The following is a 24,853-nucleotide window of genomic DNA, read 5'->3' on the forward strand; positions in this document are numbered from 1 at the left end:
AGTTGTCTTCATTTGTAGCAGCAGTGGGGTAGCTATTCACTATATAAGCATGTATGCACTGTATTTGTATAATTTCTACAAGTGCGCTTCCAGTTAGCTTCTTTTAGCGCTTTGGCAACAAAATTACTTAGTGCCGAACAAATCAATTCTTCTCTTGAGCCTGGCTGTAAGGGACAATTCCTACTCTCAGGTGTGCTGGCTTTCAAGACTGGTGCCCAAAACTGCATAGTTTTTTACTTGCTTGTTTGCAAACAAGAAGTAAGGGAGGCCTTCAGTTCGGCTGGGAGGTAACCCTTGGCTCCACAAGCAGCCACAGCTATGAGGCAGTGAATGTCCTGCAGCACTGCCAGGGGGCCCAGTACTCTCCACTGCTGCAGAGGCTGGGTGCTGAAACTAAGCACTGCCCATGTCACCCCATCCCTCCTTTGGCCAGGGATGCAGCACCCAATCAATGCTGCCGTCAGACCCCTCACAAGTGGATACCTTTTTGAGGCTTTCACACAGGGCTGCCATTACATACATACCTGTTACTCTTGAATGACCCAGTATATTTTCTGTATAGGTCAGCTTGTTTTCTATGGGTAGCTGAGATCTCTCCAATGTAAACATGAATATATTTCTTAGCCTTGAGGGAGACAGAAGAATCACTCTAAAACCAGTGAGAGAGTTGGAGGGCTCAAAGAGGAGTTTCTCATGCTGTGATCATTGACTGCTACCAGATCTCCCTTCTTATTTGTGAAACTAGTTGTAGTAAAATGTCAGAGCAGGCCAGTTAAAGCTTTGTGACACAAAACCACTGTAAAGGGAGGAGGTGTTGAAAAACATTTTACCATACATAATATGAATTCACTATGGACTTTTCCAGAGATGGCTCTACAAGGTGTATGGTGTACTAAACACCCTGTCTCTGTGCTGCCTTTGAAGTGATTTTTGTAACTGAAATTACAAAACTTAGCATGAATTTATTAGGTGTGTAATGAATGGAACAAAGAACAATATGCTATTCCAGACCCAGGTGACTGATTCATTTGTGATTTGATTGAAGAGAGGGCACCTGTCTTGCACAGGGCAGAGCAGTTGACACTGTCACCCATCAGGTGCAAGCTGGAATTGCGAGGAGACCCAGGGGTGGATGCCAAGGGCTTCTCCTTGTGAGTGAGAACTGAGCTTGCTCAGGGTCAGACCCCCTGGGCTGTGTCCAATGTGCTGCTGCTTCATCTTTCCCCCACTGCATGGGAACGGCACGTCCGTGCAGCCGTGGTGGCTCTCCCATTGTCCCTGCTCCGCAGGTGGATGCCGTGCAGTGAGGCACAATGTGCAACTTGCACCTCCTGGTTTACATTTGTTACAGTCACCTTGAAACTGCTTGGGCCCGGTTATGTTCCTGTCTTAATTTTCAAAGCGCAAAGGCCATACACAGGATGGGAATAAGGTGGTGCTCCTCTGTCTCTAAAGCAGTGTTCTGGATGGGTTTTTGCATGAGAACTTTTGATGGAGAACCGTGTCCTTGAGCAAATCATGTAGTCTAAATCAGGGCATACTTGAATGTAAGTAAACTCTGAGAAGGCATTTTCATTAGGCAGAGCATTTCTGAATTATAGAAGTGATAACATACCTGAATAAGTGTATTATTTTTTCACTGACTAAAGTTTGTTCCTCTCCAAAAGTTTCAGTCCTTCAGATAATTATGGAAAAATGGAGGAAGCGGCAGTACATATGCAATCGTAGTAACAATTCAGGTTTTGGTTTTGACATACTGAAAACTGTAAAGGGTTACAAATTATTTTAAAAAGCAGTAGACAAAAATAGCATGAGTACCAAGAGGATGTTAGAGTGCTTTCTGTTTGCAGACAACACATTAACATGTTGTGTATTTTCTCCAAAGGAAGTAGAAATTCGAAACAAAGACCTGGAAGGACAGCTGTCTGATCTAGAGCAACGTCTGGAGAAAAGTCAGAATGAGCAAGAAGCTTTTCGCAATAACTTGAAGACACTTTTAGAAATTCTTGATGGAAAAATATTTGAACTAACAGAATTACGAGATAACTTGGCCAAGCTAATAGAGTGCAGTTAAAGAAAATGGGATTTCAGTGCCAATCAGCTTAAAGATGCACTGTCTCTCTTCATAGGACCATGTTGGGCTCTGCATCAAAGTTGCACAAAATCAGAAAATGCTCCTCTGAGAGGGATTGTTTTAAATTTGACTCGTAATTCAATGTAAAATTTAGAACTTAGCTTGTAGCCAGTTTAAGAAAAAAATAACTAAGAAAAAAACTTGAATTACAAATTACCTCCTTTTACATTATTGGCAGCAGATAACTTGAAAAACATTAAGAATAATAGAATGCAATCCTTTTCTAATTATCAGTGATGGAAGAATTAGCAGTGTCCCAGGACACACCCCATTTTGTGACATATACAATATAGGTTATTGGCTGTTTTATTTAAGATATTTAAATGCTGTGTTTTGTGCAAGAACTTAGTGATGACAGCCCTGTATTTTGTTCTTAATAATTTCTCAGGATATGTTGCACTGTGGAGAAGCAGTGCCGGAACAAATTTATTCTTGCCGGGAATGAGAGAGAGTTGCATCTTTAATTGAAACAAATTTACTATAATTGCTTGTATAAACTTCTTCCTTTTTGTTTTTTTGGGGTCGGTTGGCTGGTTGTTTTTTTGGGTTTTTTTTATAGCTATACATATATACTGGAAGATACCGTATTTCTTTATGGAGCTTACTTTGGTGTTCTACAATATTGTCCAATGTGAGGTTTAGTTTCTCATATGAATTCCATGTACTTACAGTGAGATAGTATCTTCCACTTAACTAAATTTTGAAGCCAACCAGTGACAGAAGGTGAGTCCCACAGGAAAAATAAAAAGCCCAAACAGCCCTGAGAATTTTAAATGTAAACTTACCATTTTAAATTTGACCTGCACACATAACAAGGAATGGCCAGTCTTTTGTTTTCTGGCCTTGATACTTTTAATGAATGTTCAGTTTGCTGTTAATCTGTTCTGCAAGAGAGACTTTTTCAGAATGTGACATGAAGTAGAGGTTCTGTGAATAATGGCTTACGGGGAGCACTGTTCTGTTTCGGATTCATTAAGAGCACAGAGGTACTGCAAGGGATTGTTCGTACACTGAACGTGTCTAGCCAAAAAGGCTAGAAGTTTTTTCTTGAAGTTTTGTTGTCATAGCAAATTGAACTGAAGACATGTTTACTCTTTTATGGGTCTTCATATCACATCTTTATCCTAACTACACCAGGCAATATTCTGAACTGTTAACTAAGTGTTTAAAAACATTGAATTGAATTATCCTCAGTGAGCAGGTTTTAAAGTTGTTTTGATGTAATTTTAACAGACTTTTGGCAAACACATATTTCTTTATATAATAGATTTATTTAAAAAAAAAAACAACTCTTTGAAAGGTAAGCCAATTGTCATGTGTCTTGCATCACAGTGCATTCTTGCCATAAATTGCTTGTAATGCTGAAGAAGAGGGCTTTTTTAAAATGTATGAATGAATGTCAGACCTCAGAGTTGAAAGATGCACAAACCTTTGTTTGCTCCCCAAATTAATTTGAATGTTGAACATGAAATCTAGCTGCTTATTCAATTTGTAGAACACAGTTTTCTTCACTTAGATTGAAGTAGAAAAGATAAGCTTGTTTTCATGTATGTACTGTGTGTATGTACCATATAATACACGCAGGTTGTCATTTATATTGGAAAGACATGCTTTATTTCTGAAATACTTTTTCTTTTCTTTTCTTAAGTGGTGATTTATCAGTTCTCCCCTGACTAGTCAGGGAAGTGGCTTAGGTTAAATGCTAAAACTGTAATGTATTATATGGTATGTAATATACACAATGTTTACGCTTTCTCCATATTTTTTAGGGTATTTTCTCACATTTATTAAAGGGGTGGGGGGAGCTTGTTTCATTGTGCTACTGGTTGAAAACTTTGTGGTGAGCTACATGTTAATCATTCAGGGGATTTTAGACAGTAGTGTGTATATCTTCATCAGGTCCATATGAGCAGATACAGCCAGTTTTTAATTTTCCTGGGGATATTTGGGCCTGATTCTCCTGTCACTTGTGCTGCTGTAAACCAGATGTGTCCTTGATGTGATGTCAGCAACATTCTGTTGGCATAACATCCGTGGAAGTGCAAGGAGAATTTGGCCTGTTAATGCTCAGTGGACATAATAAGGATGAAGAAAGAATAAAAAAAAACATAACGATGGAATAAATGTAATATTATTTTTAATGATATTATTATTGACATTTTTAAAGATATGATGTCATATGTGTGGGAAGAATAGTGGACAGAAATATTTCCACTTAAATTTTGTGAATATGTGTGGTACATGAGCATTTATATGTATAAGTACACACACATATGTATATACAGAACATGGAAAAATTTAGATGTGCACATTTTTAATATTTTCCTATTGAAATTAAATTTAAAATTGGAAATTGATATTTGAGAATTTCTTTTTCTCATAGAATAGATAAGCTTCATTTCTTCTTTTTTTTTTTAATAATACAATTACTGAGGGCTGCACCTTTGAATTCCCAAATAGTTGCCAAACATAAATATGGGATGAGGTGGACATACGTGCACATATAAATAAAATCCTATGTCTAAGACTATTTTTAATGCTTATGTACAGTAGGCAAGCGTTTAGAATTGGTGATCTAAAGTTCATACTTAGGTGGCTATACCTACTGTAGCCTCTTCACTTCTGTTTTAACATAAAGGTTTTGCCATTTGAAACATTATGTCCCAGAAACAAGTACTGTACATTGTATCTATCTTTAATGAAACTGTGGGAATATGTATACAAGAAGACAGTGTTCAGTACTATAGCCTGAAAACATTACCATGAACTTGCACTGGAGGGGAGAGCAGTTACTTTGTGTATAAATTTAAATGGCAACTACAGTCTTGGGGAAAAAAAAAAAAGCCAACAAAAGAATTACCATAAGCCTCACAGAAATACAGAAATAGAAAAAAAAAAAAAGAAAAAAGATATTAAACCACAGTTCTTTATTTTGAAATACACTTGCTATTCTCTGGAGAATGTATTACTCTTTTTTTTTTTTCCTTAAATCTTTTTCAAGTATGTGCAAGTGATAGCAGCAGCTACCTTAATCTTTCAGGTGCTACTGGATTTTGCATTAGTGTGTTTATGTTGTGAAATCCTGACTTTGACATAAAAATTTTTTGTAAGTATATCCCCCTCTGGGTAGCTAGTTTTTGAATTGTATTGTTCATAATCTATATGCCTCAATGATCCAGAAATTGCATTTTTCTATGTGGACAAAGTAAAACATGTGACTTAAACTATCCATTATAGATGACTAGAAGTTCCTTTTCCTGGCCAATATATCCAGGAAAGAGGAGAACAAAATGAACTGATAATGCAGAAATGCGGTTATAATGTCTCTAAGAAAATACATTTTCAGGTAAAATATAAATAAATAAATAAATAAATTAATTAATTAATTAATAAAGGGCTAAACCAGTTGTTACACAAATAAGTATCATTTAACTCTATCGGTGGCATTCCCAAGATAATTCCTTTAGAGAAAACCCTAGAATTAACAATGCATCAATTAAAGATTAATGTCTTGGGATATGTCTTTTCAGTTGTCAGTTGTGAAAGGTTTCTGATTTCTGCTCATTTTTCTACCAGCTGGGGATTAACTTCAGGTTTGCCTTCAATAAGAGGCTAAACCTCATTTCATTCTGTCATCTTATATATTCTGTACTGAAGTGGCTGCTGAACAGCACTCTGTGAACACTGCATTCAAAAGTCAAAATCAAAGCCATTTTTCAGAAATACTGCATGGAGAGAGGAATGGAAAACTGTTGCAGACCTTAATTCTCTGCAGAGCTGCAGATATCAGTAAAAGCACTTAACTTGGTTAGTTGTAAAAACCTTAAGGCCAAAGATAGATCTAATTAGAGATTAGATCTGGATGTCAGAAAACAATTAAAAAAAATACCATCAAGAAACTCTATCCCAATGTGTATAGCTCAGTCTCAGTAACTGAACATGCCAGTTAAGTGCACACCTATACACTGGGGTTTCTTTTTCAGAAAATGGACCGGACTCTGCTAAGCAATGTTCAAACTGTCTTGTTTACATTTTCTTAGTAATGCTGCATTTGTGCACTACCTCTGAACAGTGCTAAGCAGAGACCATATCATGGAATAACACACGTTATTTGAAATCTGTGTTTTTGCTTAGCAGCCTTAGTTCCTCCACTTACTTCAGACAGGATGGATGAATTTTTCCCTGTTATGTTAAACATTTTGGAACAATGAGTGAAGTTTTGTGTTAGATCCCAGAGTCAGTTCAGCTCATGTCCACTCTTCTGGCCATGCCTAGCCAGAAAGCAGGTGTGAATCTAAATGTCACAATACCTCTAGATACTATAGACATAAGTGGGTTTTCACACCATAAGGGGTCTCATAGCTTGCCCGCCACAACCTCTCAGGGACCTGCAGTGGCCAGTTCTGCTTCTGCATTGCTGGCAGCTCATCATAGGACCAAAGAAACACAATATACCTACTTTCCCCCTTATTGCTGGGTCTTGCATAAGCAGAGCTCACATGCAGTGATACATCTGGCATTCCTTAGTATTTTCAGATAAAGATATTGGAAGGAAAGTAACTATCAAAGGTGTTGTAAATTCGGGGTGGGTGAGGGAAACACAGATTTCAAACAGATTCCCTAGTGTGGAACCCTTGTGTAACTGTAAAATAGGTGAGAATGATTAGCATAGGGAATGACAAACCACCTGAAAGGATCTCACTTTCCTTAGGTGCTCATGTCATGCTGACATTGAGCACACCTGGCTTGCCCCGAAAGTCCACTCTTGATTGCTGGAGGCTTCCCAAGGTCAGCACTGGGGGTGTTTCATGAACACAGCTGAAGTCCTGACAGTCTGCAAAGCCCATGTCCTTTCTGTCTTTTACCTTCATGACTCTAGAGGTTTGATACCAGTATTAGCCATCAGTGCTCCCTGTTTTCTGCTGCCACCAGTTCCTATGATGTTTATGTAATGGAATTCTGAGCTGAGTTTGGGTATTTTCTTTCTTTTAACTTGGAAGTAGTTTCCAACCTTGTTCCCTGCTTTGGGAATTCTCATCTGCTCTCATCCAAGCCTCATCTCACTGCACGGATCCAGCAGTGTGTCAGGTGCTTTTGCTTCGATTAGATTGAGAATAGCAGTATAGACATTTTCTTGGAAGAGAACTTGCATTTCTGTGACTGTGGTAATTCTTGAAGAAGAAGGTTTTTTTCCCAGTAGATCAAGAAGGAGGGCACAACTAAGGACCTTCACAAACAATACCATGCATCCAGGTGCTAAGGGGAGAGGAAGAGCTACACTTGACAAGGTATGTGTAAATATAATCTGTGTGTATGGATTTCCTCCTGTTGAATTAAATATGGTCATGCAGATACTTGCAGAGAGGGAACAAGGCCTTTGAAATTCTCCGAGTCTGGCTTGTATTTTGTTAAATGTTCAGTGGAATTGTCTCTAAACAAAACAAAAGAAATTTGAAGCAAAATGACCTTGTACTTGCCTGCAGGAGAAAGATATAGCCCTTACTTATGGATGGAAATTTTAACATTAAATCTATTTCTTTCTTCACATTTGAATATATATTGTTATTTTTATAATTCCAGCAGTTTTGTTTCTCAGGAATCCGCAGCAATGACAACCAGAAATTTATCAGTGTAAGGTACACTCTCTTCAACTTTCACTTAGTGAGAGGAGCCAGGGTAGAAGTATGTAGCTGAGTGCTTCAAGTAGTATTTCATGCGAGCATCCTGCATCTAGTCCCTGCTGCACAGCCTCACTGCTACACCCTGCCAACTGCACTTGCTGTCTGTCCCAGAAGCAACCCAGGAGGGCTTACTGTCCTTTGTTCAGAAGCTGCTGCTTCAAAACTGTAGCTCTGTCATTTACCAGTCTGGAGCCCTTTTGCTCTAGAGCATTTTGCACATTGAGTTTTGCTTGCAGTGGGAGAAAAGGGGAAATTTCGTTCTGTGTATCTTAAAGAAGAAGAGTAGTATGTAGATTTGCTATAAGCTGCTTTTCCCCACCTCTTTGAAAAGCTTTATTTGAGGTGGTTATTGTTACCATTTGAACCTACCAGTCAAAACTTTCATTATCCTCTATTTCTTGCATTTTTCCTTTTGTTCTGTCTGTGTTCTTTTCTCTTGCATAACATGGAACAGCCATAACATGGAACAACCAAACATGTTTATAGTCAATATAAGTCCTAAACTGCTTATGGAATGAGAAACATAAATATTCAGTGTCATGTTCACCCAGGAGGGACATCAGTAACCCAAAAAAAAAAAAAAAAACAAACCCAAAAACTCACCCACACAAGAGATACCTGTGAGAATGAGGTGCTGACTTTTGTGCATGAACACCTCACCCTAAGTCAGGAAGCATTGGGGATCTTCTAAACAAGCATTACTGAAGCATGTTACTGTAAAGTACCTTGAAACACTGCTGTCTTAAAGACAGCAATGTGACTATTTTCAGAAGACATGAGTTTTCATGCTCTTCACCAATGATGATAACTGTATTGCACAAATAGAAAATACTTATAAGGCACATGTAACTCCTCAAGTCAAAATGCAAAAATGTGTTAGGATTGGCAGCAAGAGTTCCCATCAAGCTAGAGGATTTCTGTCATCAGGTGGGATAGGTGACAGGTCTTTTGCAAATGAATTATAGCTACATTGAAAATCTCCATGAGAGAACAAGTACAAAGATGAGAACAGTTCTCTGTACCTGAGTTCAGGCTGGGAAATCCAGCTATGGGACTTAGTCTTGACCAAAAGGTTGGGCTGGTGGCAAACAGTGCTGTCGTTTCAGAGGGGTTTAAAGGAATTTTTACACAGGGGCCAAATTGCAGTGTTGAAGCTGTGACAAGGACATAAGCATCTAAAATCCAGAAGGGAATAAGGCCTCACAGAGCACAGCACTGGTCAGCTCTGTGACTGAGCAAGCAACTGCACTGTAACCACTGATGTGCCCAAACATGGAATCGTCTCTCTGAACTTGGCAATGAGGGTGGTTCACTTATGGGATAAGAAAAACAGGTTCACGAGCCTTGAGGCCAGTTTTACAGCTCAGCAATAGCTGCTAGGTGGCTGTGGAATTTGCCGTAACATTTCAAGTCTCTCTTTTGAGGAGCTGCACCAGAAGAGGGGGCCACTACTAGAGGCAGTTGTAAGGTGACCTCCACGGCTCCCACAAGCACAGTGCTGGGTCTTACACGGCATAAATGCTGGCATGCAGCTACTTACTAGATAGCTGGTGATAGTGGAATGTCAAGGGATCAGGCCTTCATCAGCTGGAAGGTCTTGACAGATTTAAATGAAGAAATTCTAATTCACAATATTTCAGGGTAAATTGTTTGGGGGTTTTGTTTGTTTGTTTTTTGTTTTTTTTTTTTACTGAAACTTCACAGCTTGCTATTGCAATGACACATTGATGGGTTAATAGAAGACACTGTAGTGTTCTCTTGGAGAACAGCTAGGCTCCTTCCACTGAGAAGGGAGCAGAAGCTAAAGTTTGCATTCAATCACTTAGCCAAGCTGGCACTACTGACAGTACCAAGCATTTCCTTATCCAGAAGCATCCGTGCAACCTTGAGCATCCACCAAGGACTGCAGCAAATTAATTCATCTGGGCCTCAAAAGGCTGGGATTCTGTAGTCATCTCAGGCAGCTAAAGCCTGGGAGCAGAACCCAGGTTTATCCCATAAGGCTGACAGTCTCAACAAATGCTGTCTGGGACACAAAGTTTCTGTTCAAAGTTTCTTACTGCAAATAGAGATTAAAAGCTGAATACTTGAAGGATTGGGGTTTTCTGCAAAATAGGACATAGCACTAACATGAAAATGTAATTTTGAATATTTAAATATAATGCATGTTATTTTGTACACCAATTAAGCAAAGCATGCCCTGGTAGGCACTGTGTGGCTCATGTTTCCCCGGAATACATAGCCCAAGTAGGTATTTTTCTTTTTTTCTTTTAAGAGTGACAAACCTGATCTCCTAAACAGAGATTTGCTTTAACTAATAGAACCTTTGACTGAGGACAATTTCTGCACTCCTCTGATCTTTCCTCAGAATGGCTGAATGAGAATAAGCACCCTCCAAGTATCACTTGGGGTTTTTTCACCATCTCCTAGCCACAAGCCCTGATGGAATGGCCCATGAATGGTCAGATCTCACAAAAGCCAAGAGCCTGACTCACTGAGCACAGTTTAACTTAGAGCTGAGTGACAGAGCAAGGTATGGGTGTGTCAGGGGACACACTGTTGTAAAGTGGGGGAAATAAATTTCCTCCAACAGTGGCGCTGGGCAGAAGAAGAATGAACTTTATGTTTCAACTTACTCTGCTATTAAGAGAAGACTTTTTAGCAGCAGAAATCTTTAGGAAACCATGACAAAAATATATGTGCACCATCAACAGTATAGGATATGTGCTTTTTTCCTTTTGATACTATAAATATTATTTCATAATGCTAATTTAAGACTTTTTTTTTAACATGTCATTAGAAACCAAGAGCAGTGTGCAGCAGTTTCTCTGTCAAATTGTTTTCACAGGACTTCATCCACTCCAACAGTCATTTTACTCACAGCCAAATGCATGTTGGGGGGGGGGGGGGAAATGACCATCCTTTTATAGTTCTTCGAAAGAAGTTGATTCATAAATGTCTGTTACTGGTGTTTAAATTGTGCTTTTAACATGCATGGCTGTTTGAGCATGCACTGATGATTTTGTATGCTAAGAACTCAGTTACACTCTTACTGAAATTGAATGGGATTAAAATAAAGTACTGAGGAAGAAATAGTTAATGTAAGCGCTTTGTATGAATTGCATGATTCTTCAATCTTCTTTATTCCTGACTTTTAAACAGTAATGTACAGAGGGAATGTGATACTAATTAGAAAAGTTGTTAAGATGAAAGAATGAAGTAAACAGTGACTTATGTTTGAAAGACTGTGAATGTACTTAGTCTTATGTAAGCAATGTGGGGTATAGTGAGACATCTCAGAGAAGTCAAGAAGGCTGCTGCATTCCATGGTGAGGAGAGTGACAAGAAAGCAAAACAGATGATTTGCCTGTGTCACAAGTATCTCCAACAAACATCCCACGAGCAGCACAAAACTACAATAGGAAAAAGGAGTAAGACAGCAGATACAGCGTGAATGTGAATATAACTTTTGCTTTGGTTTAGGTTCTTTTTATCCCAAAGTTTTGGTTGATTAATGATGCAAATCTCAGCAACAACACAGGCAGCAGCTTTAACAGCACAGAGTAATCCACCAGTCCTTCCTGTGGAGGCAACAGTTCAAGGGAGATGTGCTGTTTTTGAGCTGATGAAAATCTGGACAGTGAGCATGACTGTGGTGAAGATTTGCATAAAGTTTAGAGAAAGTAGTAAGAGACTGAGAATCTTACTGCAAAGGGGGAAAGGGCAGAAACGCTTCTCTGTGGGATGAGTTCTGCAGGATGGAGATTTGGACAGACTTGCAGCACTTCTGTGAGCAAGGTAGGTTACATGATGATGATGCTGTAGCTTCTTGGGAACACCTCTGGGATAGTTTTCTGCTGAAGGGCAGTTTGTGTAAGCAAAGTGATGCCTGTACAGTTAAATAGCTGACATGGTACACCTAAGGTTTAAGACACCATTTCATCCATTTTTATGGACATTATAACCTTCCTTTACAAACAGTAAAAACACAGTAGCACAACTCTGTAATGGTAGATTTAGACAGTGATCTGTGCCTTGTGCATAAAGCTCCAGCTGTGTTGGTGGCAGTGACATGCTGATGGCTTGCTGATCCCAAGATTCAGAGATACTGTGGCAGTCCAGGATTCCTCTAAGCTTCCTACAATTGCAGGAAGAATGAAGCCTATAAAATGGCTTCTCCCTATGATGGGAAGCAGCAGTGAGAACTGCTGAGTTCATAGGTTTTGGAAAAAAGCATCTGTGAAATACACCTTCCATTTTTACTTCTTTCCATTTTATCTACTGCCTCTGTTGAGCATTAAGAGGTGGAACAGAGACAAACTCTGCATGTTATCAGTAGTTCCCGTTTCAGAGGCACTGTGGCCCACTGAGTATTTATTCACAATGTACCTTTGATTTACATCTGACATGTAACAAGCAGGAAAAAAAAGACAGTTCTTTCATCTTCTGTGTTGTACAAACAAGAGGCCTTATTTTGCATGGCATACCACTGTCTTTTAAGTCTGCCTACAGATAATATTCACTCATCTGCAATCCTGATGCATACACTAAATTCACTTCCAACCTGTATGGATACTGTAGAGAGTTATAAAAAAACAATCTACTTATCTACTGAAGCCAATGCCAATCAGAACCAGCTGATGGAGCCTAAGTTTGTCCTGCAGAGCAAATCCTGTGCAGGCACCCACATCAAGGTCACACACTGCCAGAGGTTTAGGAACAGACCTCAGACACAAGTATAAATAACTCTTTTCTCTCTTAAGTCAGCAATGATCAAGGAACTGATTATTTCAAAACATATTTCCTACTTGTTCTACATGTTCTGCCATAACTCAAAATTAAGAGTCATTATTACCTGGCATGAAAAACACCACTAGGAAACCAAAGCCAGACAGCTTTCAATTTTGTACAAGACATGTTGCAATGTAGATTTGCACTACAAATACAAAGTTGGTTTCATGTTGCTCTTTGAAATGCCCTTTTTCTTGTTTTCTCAGGACTGTAATGGCACTAAAAAGTTCCTGTTCCAGAAATACACTGTTTTTTTGTTTCCTCATGTTAAGGAACCAACTAGAAATAGAACCTGCCTGCACTGCACCAAAAAAACATAGAAGAAAAAATGGAAAAGAGATACAATATAAAGATAACTTTTTTACAAGATTTAGGTCTACATAAATAATAACACAAAATGGCTAGAGCACTAAAAGGAAGAACTTAGCCACAAACACTATGAACTCTAGTTAGGGACATGGTAGGTGTAAATAAGGGTGCTAAGCTCTTAACATTTCTGTATTTAAACTTTCACCGTTTTTCATAGAGTGTTTCTGTCTTTTGATCAAGAGATGGAAAGTGGGTGTGATTTGTAATTACGCACAACTACCCAGCATCATTTTGGAGCAAGGTTCTTCTGTAATACTTAAATTGTTCATGTGGCTTCATTTACAAAGATGCTACCTAAATACAAATATTCCATGCTGCAACACAGCTTAGATGCAAGCACCTACCATAAACCATGACAGAGAATTTGAGGAGTTGTAATACCAATGGGAAGTGAAATGAATTAGATCTGAAATTGTTTTTTTGTGGGAACCAAACCGTACCAGAAGTATTTTTAAATGCTCATACATAATCAAAGTTAAAACCAAGACAGTGATCAAATAAATATCCTTTAATAAAGAAAAGAGGAATAATTTTAAAGCACCAAAACTGTGAGTATGATGTTACATCGCATGTACAATAAGGTGAATGCAGTACTTTGCAAACAGGTTTAAATTTCTGAATGATGATAATAAAACTCCATGAAATACACAGCAATAAACTTGCACTGCAGAAAAGCTACACTAAAGAAAAAAGACCAAGAAGCAGACAATTAAAACTTTTTTTAGTTTCTAGGTATTGCTAGAAATCTTTGTTTAGTTATTAAACTTTTTTTTAAACATACTTGTGCTTAATACTTAATAACTTTGAGCATTGTCAGGCATAGTAAATTTGCAGAGTTGTTTACATTAAAATATGCATTTAATATGTCCTTTTGAATATAATGGAATTAAAGAACTTTCTTAAAGCCAAGCACAATGTGCTAGTAGTGTCTTAGTCTAATGATAATATTGCACAAAGCTAGTGAATGGAAAATTTGTTTTCATTATTTCTTATTTATTCTACAGGCTTAACAAAGAAGTTAGTTTCATTAAGCTTCACTGGCTTAATTCATGTAAGACAACTTGCAGCCATCTGTATTTCTTTAGCTTTCCTTTCATGATAACATGTTTGTATACACGTAAAATGAAATTCAAAATATACAGCAAGAGCAAAAACACGTTGGAAGATGTTAAGTGAATATCCCCAATGCCCAACACCTATTTACCAATTCAGAAGTCAAAACTATGTTTATACTCTGAAAATCAAGCCAGTTTATGGCAAATTAATTCCTGGAAAGGTGACAGTCTCTGGAATAAAGTCTCTGCAGAGTTTGGACTATATGCACCAAAATGGTCTTCATCCTTTCTACTTGTTTTCAATGGGCATACTACTGGTTAATGAGCTTTAGATAATGCTCTACACATTAATATTAAAAACTCAGCAGAATAAAATTAATTGCTTGGTCATTTTCCATATTAGAGGTACAGAGCATTCACATTTGAGAATGGAAAGATGACCTTTTCTGTCAAATTCTGAAGCTCTGAGCCACAGAAAATAGAAGACCTGAATCACAATAAAAATACATAAATGTCAGGTTGCAGATTCACCGAAGTCAGAGCTGTGAGTTTTGGATAAACAGTCAAACTGAACAGGAAGTACAAAGACCCATATATGCAACAGCCCCTCCCACAAATATATTGGCATGCCCGCCCTCCCTCCCTTGACCCTCCTAAAAATTCTAAGTATTTATGTATTAGGCAGCAATTAAATATAAATTCACTTTGTAGGAAAACTTCAATTACAGTATATTTATAGGTTAAAAATAGCCATTGTGTTGATGGCATTGATAGCAGTATGTTGATGTGCTAATTACACCAAAGAGCAATTTGCAGTCAAGTTTAAGATGACCTACTGTCTGTCAGCTCCAAGAGGACTGAAATCATGCAACATGCTCTCCCAGTAAGGTGCTTCTGTTACTCCTTTTCTTTGCAAGAAGCTTTGCTTGTTCTTAACATCAATTCTGTAGTGTGAAACATCAACAACATATTGTCCATGCTTATGAAATCATTACCAGAAATACATCCAGGTAATTTAATTACATAAGCATTACAATGAAAATAAAATCTGATTACATGCATGAGCAAATTTGATTTACAAATTACACTCCTGAAATTCAGTGCAACAAATGGAATAAGGGTAACATTAACCAATAATGTTTCTGCCTCCTCAATAAGTTGCATCTTCAATAATGCATCTATCATTACTTTATTATTAAACAGTACAGAATATAGTGCTTATACTCAAAATGATTCTTTACAAATAATGTAGTGAAGTATGTTGAGTTCTATCCCCAATTCAGTCACAAAAGTACACAATATATAATCATACTAATTTATTTTACAAGTGTCTGGTGTAGAATGCAGACTGTCAGATTAAAAAAAAAAAAAAACAAACAAAAAAAACAAGAACCACAAACAAACCCAGGCAAAACTCAGAAGTAATGTTTGAAAAGAATAATAAAAAAAAAGCCTTCATCTACCCTAGACAGATAACTAACTTGAAAATACAGTAAAGTGAGTAAGACTATTGGTCATTTGTAAAGGACCTGAAACCTCCATGAACGAGAACATGAAATTCTTGTTGATACAAATTCAATTTCTGAACAAGACTATTGCTGTTTACCTTACATTTTGGTTACTTTAGCAGAAACTGAGTATTTAGTTTCTTGTTCCCATTCATGAAAGGTTCTTCAGTCCTTACATAAGCATTTGTACAATAAACATTATGCATCCCAAATCTTTACTTCACTGGATCAGTTATACCATAGTAAAACTTCTAATTTGAAAAAAGAAGTAAGTTTCTAAAAACAGAAAAAGCCAAAAAGCTGACAAACTATTTAAGATAAATAAACTAGCAACGTACAATGCAGCCACTACAATAAAATGAAAAATATCAATAGGCAGGTCTTTTTATGGAGGCTCTTTTTCCTTGCGCATGTTTACGTGTTTTTCCTTAGTGATGCTTGCCAACATTTCTCATGGACCAACACAATTATTACAGCTTTTCTCAGCTGTGGAGGAACTGACCTCAATACAGGACTGTCATAAACTGTCCCTAAGTTTCTTGTAAATATATTAAACTTACCCTTCTCCTGCAGTAGCCATCCCGCTGGAAAATTTCACATGGCAGAGGATGGTACCTTTTATGCATTAGCCTGTGTACACTATGTATGCACAATTTTTGTATCAGAGTGAAAATTACGTGACATTGTGACATCTAGTGACTCATGGAGATTTAAATTCAGGATTTTTTCTTTGAGCAGGATGTGGGAAAAAAACCCATTCATTTTCCACAAAGAAGATGGCAGTTTTGAACTGATACATACTGCTATGCTGAGTGTAACTACTACTTTTGTGTGCCCATAGAATACATGCTCATATGAGAACTCCATTTCTATTGAGACTAAGCTACTACAGAAATCTAAGTTTTCAGCTAAATATGAAACACATTAAGAAGAGTAATTTTCATCAATCATGCACACATTTTTCAAGGCAAAAATGACAGATCACATGGCAAATATATCTGAAAACTGTAGTAGAGTACAGCATGGAGCTATTTAGATAACAACACAGTGGTAAACTGCAGACAAACATGTTGTGCAAGGGAACCACTGCACAAATACTTTAAAATTACACTATTTTTCCTCGGCTTGAAATTTTGCTAGTGTTCTGTATGCATACTCTAAGGAATGCAGGCTGGAAAATAGGAAAAAACAAACATAAAAATTGCTTGTTTAATTTAGCACTAACTTTCAGATGAAATGTATAATGTGTATTACCATTCTACATCAAAGTTCTGTTTTGTGCTACAGCCCAAAATTTATTTGATTACCTTGGTTTTAATGTGGGGTGTGACTGAAAGTACAAACAAATGTAGAACAAAACAGCTGATGGTATAGGCAGTGTTGAATGATTATGATGAACCTTGAAAGTGCTGCTATTGCTGCATGAACATAGCATCAGACAGCTCGCAACCATACCATGTAACACAGAATTCGGAGAATAAAAAGCATCATATAGTTTTAGGCCTATGGAAAGCCAGTATCAGGTGTTTCACACAGCTGAAAAATAGAGACCTAGCAACTAACACAGCAAAATCTATACAATTCTACAGTAACGCTACTCGCAGGTGCTTTGAAAATCAATGTTCACTAACTTTATAAGTAAGGCAACGTGGTTAAGAAAATCCTCTCGAGATGTTTGACAGAGCTTTAATTTTTGGACAGCCACAGCAAAACATCTTCAATAGACTGAAGGGTCCCAGAGCTGAGGTTCCTTTAGATTACACAGCCTATTGCTAAGGTAAGGTCTCCTGCTCCTCTCTCTGTAAGTAAACGGCAAGACGTGAAATCCCCTGTTATAAATGTTAACACAGTACGTGTTCCATTACACGACAGCAGCAATGAATAACTCCACTTAGAAGAACCCAGATCCCCATAAAGTAGTTTATCTGTCAAAAGAGGAACAGTGAATGGACCACACAACACAAATGACAGGGACTGTATTTCTCAAACACACTGTATGTTACACTAGTAAAAACAAAATGCTAGTGGAAATTCAGCTTTCCTAGAAGTGTAATGGGCTGATTTTTAATACCACATGAGGTTTTCAGGTGGTACAAGGCTACTTGTATCTCTGTATTGACATACCCCTTGGTACTGTGGTATCATAAGTGTAGCTGCCTGCAGCTATTAGTCATGAGGTTTAGGACTACTCCTAAGTATTCACTGCAGAGGAAGTTGTAACTCTCCTTTAAAAATAAAACAGTCAGAATCAAAAGAAACTTTTTCAGCCAGTAGGCTTTTGGGTATGAAATACAAACATTTTTGCAGCCACTAAAGGGAATAATGAAAACCAGCAAGAATAGCATGATTTTCACAACTCAATTATCAGAATGCTGAAGTGCTTTGATCTTTTTTAGAGAAGGCTGTTTAAACTAATCAAAAGCCATTTTAAACCAAAACAGAAAAATATTTTAAAGTATGAAATTACAAAATATGCTTCTTATAACAAATGATAAAAGTATAACTAACTTGGTTCAGCATAGCTAAATATTTTTAAAAAGCATGAAAATGTCTACTTTAAAAAGATGTCAGACTAAACATGACCTTTTAAAAAGGTGCTGCAGTATGTCTTGCTAAATATATCATGATGGAAACAAACACATTCTTAAATATGTACTGAATTCAACTCTTAATTCTCATTGTGCTGTGGTCACTTGTTGCTTTTCATACTGATATATGCTTCTTCAAGCTAAGAAGAAAAAAAGTCTTAGTTGCATGTTACTGAATTTCAGCTACTGTAGTGCAACTAGGAATTCTCTTTCTGGAATATCAGACTGCTACAGAGCAAGCTTCTCTGCAGGGAGCCATCTTGTTGAATTTTTAAGCACATGAGATATTCAGTGCAGTAAAGGGGCCATTTTACAGCTGGTTTGGAACCCCAAAGTTACTCTAACAGCAAGTAGTCCCCCAACTCAAAATGGCCCCCTCACTTAACTGGCCGTACATTACTAATGCAAATATAAAAAGTGCTTAAGAATTGGGCATTCTTGATAGTATAAAATGCATGTCTTAACAACTTAGCTTTGTGCCCAAACCAGAATTTGTTTGAACAAATAAAGAAAAAAGTGACCTGAAATTAACATTTCAGGCCATTTTTACCCAAGTACTGAGTTATTTGCCAAAGAAAGACTATTTCTTTGCCAAAGAAAGCCTCCTGTGGAATTGATGGTCGTAACTGCTGGCTCTGAATTCTCAGAAATGCAGAAGAAAAGTCATCTTCAACTGGGGTTTCTTTTCACACGTTGGTGGCTGTCAAGCACCTGTTTGGGAAGAAAGAAAAAGGAACATCTGAAAAGCTAAACGGCTGTACAAATATTGTCTGATAGTCTCAACATATGAGGCAATTCTAACATGCAATATAATGAGCAGTGCAATATACTGAGCAAATGTTCTCTTGTTCTCTTTGCTCCCAGGGTAATGACACAGTGACTCTGGAGCCAGAACACACATTTGACCAGGTCTTCTTTTTTTTTTTTTTTTGCCTTCTGGTATTACTGGCAGTTAACACAGATTAGAGTTTGAAGAGGCCCAAAAGGGCCTCTCTCACTTCAGCAGGATGTAGATTGGTAAAAAGAAGACAACAACCAGGGACCATGCGGCAGTGATTTTTAGCCTGCATTCTGAACTCCTTTTATGGGGCAAATAGCAGAGAAAAACATATTTACATTGTGTGGCAATGACCACAGAATATTTCTAAGATGCACTTCCAATGTAAAATGCTTAGGAGGTCAACCAATTTGATTTAAAATAAACCAATTTAAGTCTTGGAAAATTTCTTTGTATCTTGCCAAAAAAATGCAAACAAAATCCTAAACAGTCAAACAGATTTACTAAAATCAAAGTCAAATCACAAAGTTTAAATTTGATCGGTTATCTAGGAAATTAGATTGCAGTCTAATTGCAACTGCACCAAGAAAGCCAAGTTAGTTCCAAGACATGTCTTTTCTTATAGCTGTCACTTGATTTCTGAAGAGCTGTGGTAGTGGGAGTTTTCAATATGCAAGGACAGAAAGAAGTTACATGAAAGCAAAATTATTTTCACTTGGGAGTTTCAGCAAGAGTTAAGCACACCTCCATTCCTGGAGTTTCAACTCCATAACTAGCAGTACATTTGGTATGGAATAGAAGGAGCAAGCCATAATTAAACAGTGTAAAATCATTAGGGTGGCCAATGGCTAGTTTGTGAGGAATTGAATGCAGCATTTATTTTCCTTTTCAAAAAGTTAAAATATTATAATTTGAAAATACCACACCAAGGCAACAGATTGAGATAGTATTTCATAACCATAAGAATATTCAGCAGATGATGTACCAAGTCAGAATCAGTTTTTAAACAGCTGTAGCACTTTACCAACAGTCACTCTCCAGCTATGGTAACAACTAACCAGGGTAGAAATGCTGGATTGTGAACATTCAAAAATGTTATCTTCTTTCTACTGCTAACTGTGTTGCAAGGATTACAAATATTTATCTTCCATTCTGTTTAAATAGCCTTTCTAAACAGATTTTTAATTTCTTTACAGATTGTCATAGTTCTGGTTTCTCAGATTTTAGGTTTAGTGGGAACCTTCACTGATACTCAAGCTCATTCACGTGTAACATGAGAGAGCCACCACAGAGAAGCGCCCTACACTGTTGCTGCGGTCACAAATATCTTTGTCCTACTGATGCAGCAATTATTTTGAAAACTGATCTCCTGCCAATTTTTGGTTTGTTCTGAAATCATTAATTTTATCTGCTGAAGTCTGATATCTGTACTTTCAGGCACTGTAGCTTAGTATTGATGCAAGTCCATGGAATTCATATGACTAGCAGAAGTATAAATCGTATATTTACTGTTTATAGCCTGGAAATTCAATTAAGTCAGAGATTTTAGAGACTGAAACCAAGCCACAAGAAGTCAGCCACTCAGGGCAACTCATGAGATTTTGACCTGTTCAGCATTCAAACCTTACTGTCCTTCTCTTAGAAGTCACTCAGTCTAAAATAAGACATACCCAATTTTTACAAGGCTGGAAATAATTAGAAAGTAAGTATAAGGTGTGTCCCAGAGTGGTTGTGCTGCTTTTTAAGCTTTTTAGGTAAACTGGGAACTATCCATTCAAATTTACTAGATAAAATAGAGCTTTTTTTCTGAAGTCATCCTGTCAATATTCAGCAGAAGTACTAGAACAGTAAAAGGCTAACATACTGTCTAAAAAGAGGTTTTCCTTATTATAAACGTTAAATTCTTTGAAAAGTCAGTGATAGTCAATTCATATGAGCATTTTTTTATGACACTGGATGTCAGACAGTTTAGTCACATTCCTACTAAGTCTCCTAGAATGCACAACCTGAGGCTTAGCTGCTACTGTTATAAAAAACTTCGCAGAAATACTATCTTTAAATGTAGCTTAATTACAGGTTAGTTTTCCCAGTCTGTGCAAGGCAAACTCTCCTCTTCATCCTCTGACTCAGGTGATGCTTCCTTAATCCTTCGCAATGCTTCATGGATGCTCCTTGTCAGAGGGTCAGTATCAGGCAGAATTGTAAAGGATTCCCTCAAAACATCTTTCTGTACTTTCTTCAGTTTCACCCCTTTCCTGATCTGCGCCAAGATGTTATTGCTATCATCTTCATCAGGAAAAGGAGGGAGACTTCTCTGCTCAACTTTTCTTAAGTGAAAGCTGCCACGTTTCAAGGAAGCCAGCACTTCATCCATTGGGGAACTCACTGCAGCAAATCAACAGACGTTCAGTATTATTCTAACAAAATTTTATCAGTTTTAGTTTTTATTTCCTACAACCAAAAAGCACCTGCACACTATATGATAGTCCCATACTCTAAGTATAATGGTAGCTCCAATATTGTTTTATCTTCTAAATAATCTTCCTTATTACCCGGTCAAAGCTGGTTTATACAGACAATTGTAATTTTTGTAACCACTTAACTTCTTATCAGACAGAAAAACTTTTTAAACAATGTGGCTTTTCTGTTTGCAGTCAGGAAAGTCAAATAAACTGCAAGGATTTCAACATAAGGAAAGTATTTACTGCATCATTTTGTTTTACTTTAGAACTCAGGTAATGAGCATATGTCTTTTGTACTGGACGGTGGGATCCATTCTTACCACTTGCATTTTTAGGCTAATTTTACCTATTGCATGACTATTTCCACAAGCCAGCAAGGGAAGCAGCAGTACAGTCAATTGCAAGAGCATGCATTTTCCTGCTTCTCTGGGTTCATGTGTTTATTAGCATCTAGTCCCAGCACAGTTATAAAAATTGTCTGCCTTTATAATTAATGAAAACAAAGAAGCCAGAGATGGTTCTTTACGGCAAATCCTTCATTTATAATTCACTTTGAAACTAGTTTTCTGCAAAAATAAAAATCAGGCTTTTGCTCTTGTAAGAGCCACGAGTAGGAAAGATCTTCATCCCAGAGAATGCATTACAATAAAGTATAATAAAGTTTAAACACTTTGCATACACTAGCATGCAATTTGTGCAGCACCTCTCAATCAATATATATCTATCTCCAGGTTCTTTTTTGTACATTGTACAATATGCTTTTTAAAACCTTTGTCCATCCCACTAAAGGCCTAGACAGAAAAGACACAATGGAAAGAGAAATATAAAAGAATACAGTATTGCACATTTGAAGAAGGAAGGATGGACTGTAGTGCCCCTGTCTGTCATACAGAGGTAAATTTCTGAAACCACTTAGAAACATGGAACATCTCAGGGGATATGGAGCAGCAGGTAGTGTGCTGCTGCAGACATTAACAATATTCTTAAGAGGGATAATTGATTTGAATTTATATTTGTCATATTGTGATACATATAAAACTGCACATAAAATACGTGCTTTATAAAAATTGCAAGATAAAATGCAAGTCAGTAAAATAAACAATAGGACTACATAAAAATTATTGTTATTATGTTATTAAATAGAACACTGCATCTTCAGGTGAAACACAGAATATTTACAGGGCTAGCAGTAAGCAGACATATAAATATTCTTTTCAACAGCATTTAAGTCCATTTTTTATCTAGTCTAACATGGGATAATGTAGACTCAATTTCACAAGTGTTTTCCCACTGAACAAGTATGCCATGCTGTCATAAAATCCCTAGTGTTCAAGTTGCCAGCATCTCTCAGCTAAAAAGGATTTAACAACTTTCCCATTAATAATAATCAGTAACAAATTAAATTAATAATAAATTAAGCATACACTTTCCTACACAGCAATTCAAAAGATGAACTGATATGCACTGCAATTTTTAAATTAATAACAACAAATTTTAAATAAAATATGCAGAAATTAAAACATTACCTCTTCTCCTCTGTAAACCCTCTGGATCACCAGTCTTCTTAAGCTTCTTCTTGGCACTGACTAGCTGACTGCTATCAAACAGATGTGCTGGTGGGACACCAGAAGAGTGCTGGACTCCCTTCTCCACACTCTGACGTTTAACAAAGCCGTCACTTTCCTCTAGGGATTTGGTGGCATCTTCCTTGGAGGGCAAAGGTGGAGGTGGAGGTGGAGGAGGCAAAGGGCGGGGAAGCTGTACTCCAGTAGCAGTCTCTGGCTGAAGCTGCTCATTGGTGAGTGGAGAAGTGCTAATATGGGGCAGTTCAGAGGTAACACCATTAGGAGGCAAAGAGACATCTTGAAGTTGTTTTAGGCTTGTGGACTCCTGTACTTGCAAAGGCTGAACTGCTTTTTCCAATTCCACCTCCTCACTCTTCTCTTGGATTTGTATGGTTGACGGCAAAGATTGAGGCTGCTCAACACAGGGCACTGTGCTGGCTGCACATTTTCTTTTTGCATGAGCCAGCCGTAGTCTGGTCGACTTAAGTATTACTTGCCCAGGGTACCGCTAAAGTGAATAAGGTATCAACAATTATGTAAGCACTTGCAATGGACTATTTTAGATTTTACATACCTGTCATTTCTGACAAACAATTTTCACTTCACTCTGTATGTAAAAACAAAGCAAATACATCCCCAGCTTTATGTAAAAAATTATTTGTAATTTTTATTCTTATTTAAGCCACTATTTGATTAGTCTAATCAGTGAAATACATAGTTTAGAATTACAATTTTACTAAGAATCAGATTATACATTCAAAACTAGTTTTTTACTGGAGACTAAAACTCAAAAGTCCCTCTTGACTTTTCCTTCTAAACCTGGTCAATTGCTTCCTCTGCAAGTGCAGACCAGTCCTGACTTAATACACTGGCCTTATATATGAATCAAACTGACTTAAAAGGTGTATCTTGAGAACATCAAAGATTTTCAGCCTTTATTTACCTCTGAAATTTGCTGCCTCCTTATCAGTCTTTTCATATTAGTTTCATCCATAGCCTTTTTAAAGCAAAAAATTAAGCTGCTTCTGAAAGACGGGTCTAATATTTTCTGCACAACTGTGGAAGGCCTAAAGCAATAGCCTAAAGCCTTAGTATGTTAATAGAAAAAGTCAGCTCATGAACACTTGCTGGTTAAAATAAGTAAATTTGCTTCAATTTACAGAAGTTACAGAATTCAAGAGCCTTGAAAACAATAAGGACATGAATATACTGCTGAAATGCCGCTGAAGAAGACAACTTTCCAGCAAAGAAACTTCTCATACCTTCATTTTTTTAATGTATACAACAAAAAGTCTTCACCAATTAATACAGTCTCTGTTTTCTTTCACTTTCAGCCCTTTCCTTATTCCTTCCCCTTCATTCCACCTTCTATTCACTTTCTGATGCTTCTATTGTAATAAGAAGGGGCAGGTATTCTAGCAATGAGCAGCAGGGGGCCATGTCAGATGACAGTGCTCTTTGTGGGAAGTACTGTTTAGACTATACTTCTCAGGAATACTTCCCAAGTATCTTGTCATGAGGTACAGGTGTAAGAGTAAATAGAAACTTACTATGGCACTGGGAATGCAACAGCTAGAGGAATCTGATACCACCAATGCCATATCTTGTTGTGAACTTCCCAAAGACCAGTTAATGATACAATGAAAGAGAATTGCTAATAGGAAAGTGAATGCTATTACTGGAATGAGTGAGAATTTCTTTGGGAAAGAAAACGGCCAGAAATTAAAAACTGTTCTTCTGCTACCTGCTTAAATGTACGAAGTCTGTCCAGGGTTTTCTGTCGTTCCTGACTAACCCAGGAGCTCTTTCTTTCCTCTTCATCTTGCAATTGATCTCGTTTCTGAGAAAATGTATGGAAAACATGTAAATATTACATCCAGTGCTCTATCTGGTTTCACTAGAAAAAAATTCTTCTCTTAAAT

At 37.3% G+C, this 24,853-nt stretch overlaps 2 protein-coding genes across 6 annotated transcripts in view; one reads left to right on the forward strand and one right to left on the reverse strand.

Annotated features, from left to right (window-relative positions):
* Positions 1-5,552, forward strand: part of HOMER1 (homer scaffold protein 1) — a 90,269-nt gene extending 84,717 nt beyond the window's left edge. For all 3 annotated transcript variants that reach the window (XM_038125010.1, XM_038125012.1, XM_038125011.1), the window contains one exon: positions 1,886-5,552. In XM_038125010.1, the coding sequence (XP_037980938.1) occupies positions 1,886-2,074 (189 nt within the window). In that variant the 3' untranslated portion in view covers positions 2,075-5,552. The remainder of the gene's footprint in view (positions 1-1,885) is intronic.
* A 7,920-nt stretch (positions 5,553-13,472) lies between these two features.
* JMY (junction mediating and regulatory protein, p53 cofactor) overlaps positions 13,473-24,853 on the reverse strand; it is a 64,034-nt gene continuing 52,653 nt past the window's right edge. The window contains exons 8-11 of one of the 3 annotated variants that reach the window (XM_038125007.1): positions 24,676-24,771; positions 22,893-23,439; positions 20,979-21,289; positions 13,473-18,837 (exon numbers count right to left, since the gene is read on the reverse strand). In XM_038125007.1, coding sequence (XP_037980935.1) covers positions 20,982-21,289; positions 22,893-23,439; positions 24,676-24,771 — 951 coding nt within the window. In that variant the 3' untranslated portion in view covers positions 13,473-18,837; positions 20,979-20,981. The remainder of the gene's footprint in view (positions 18,838-20,978; positions 21,290-22,892; positions 23,440-24,675; positions 24,772-24,853) is intronic. The other 2 variants (XM_038125008.1, XM_038125009.1) reach the window with 2 other exon arrangements.

Source organism: Motacilla alba, chromosome Z (genome assembly GCF_015832195.1).
Source record: "Motacilla alba alba isolate MOTALB_02 chromosome Z, Motacilla_alba_V1.0_pri, whole genome shotgun sequence".
Taxonomy (NCBI): domain Eukaryota; kingdom Metazoa; phylum Chordata; class Aves; order Passeriformes; family Motacillidae; genus Motacilla; species Motacilla alba.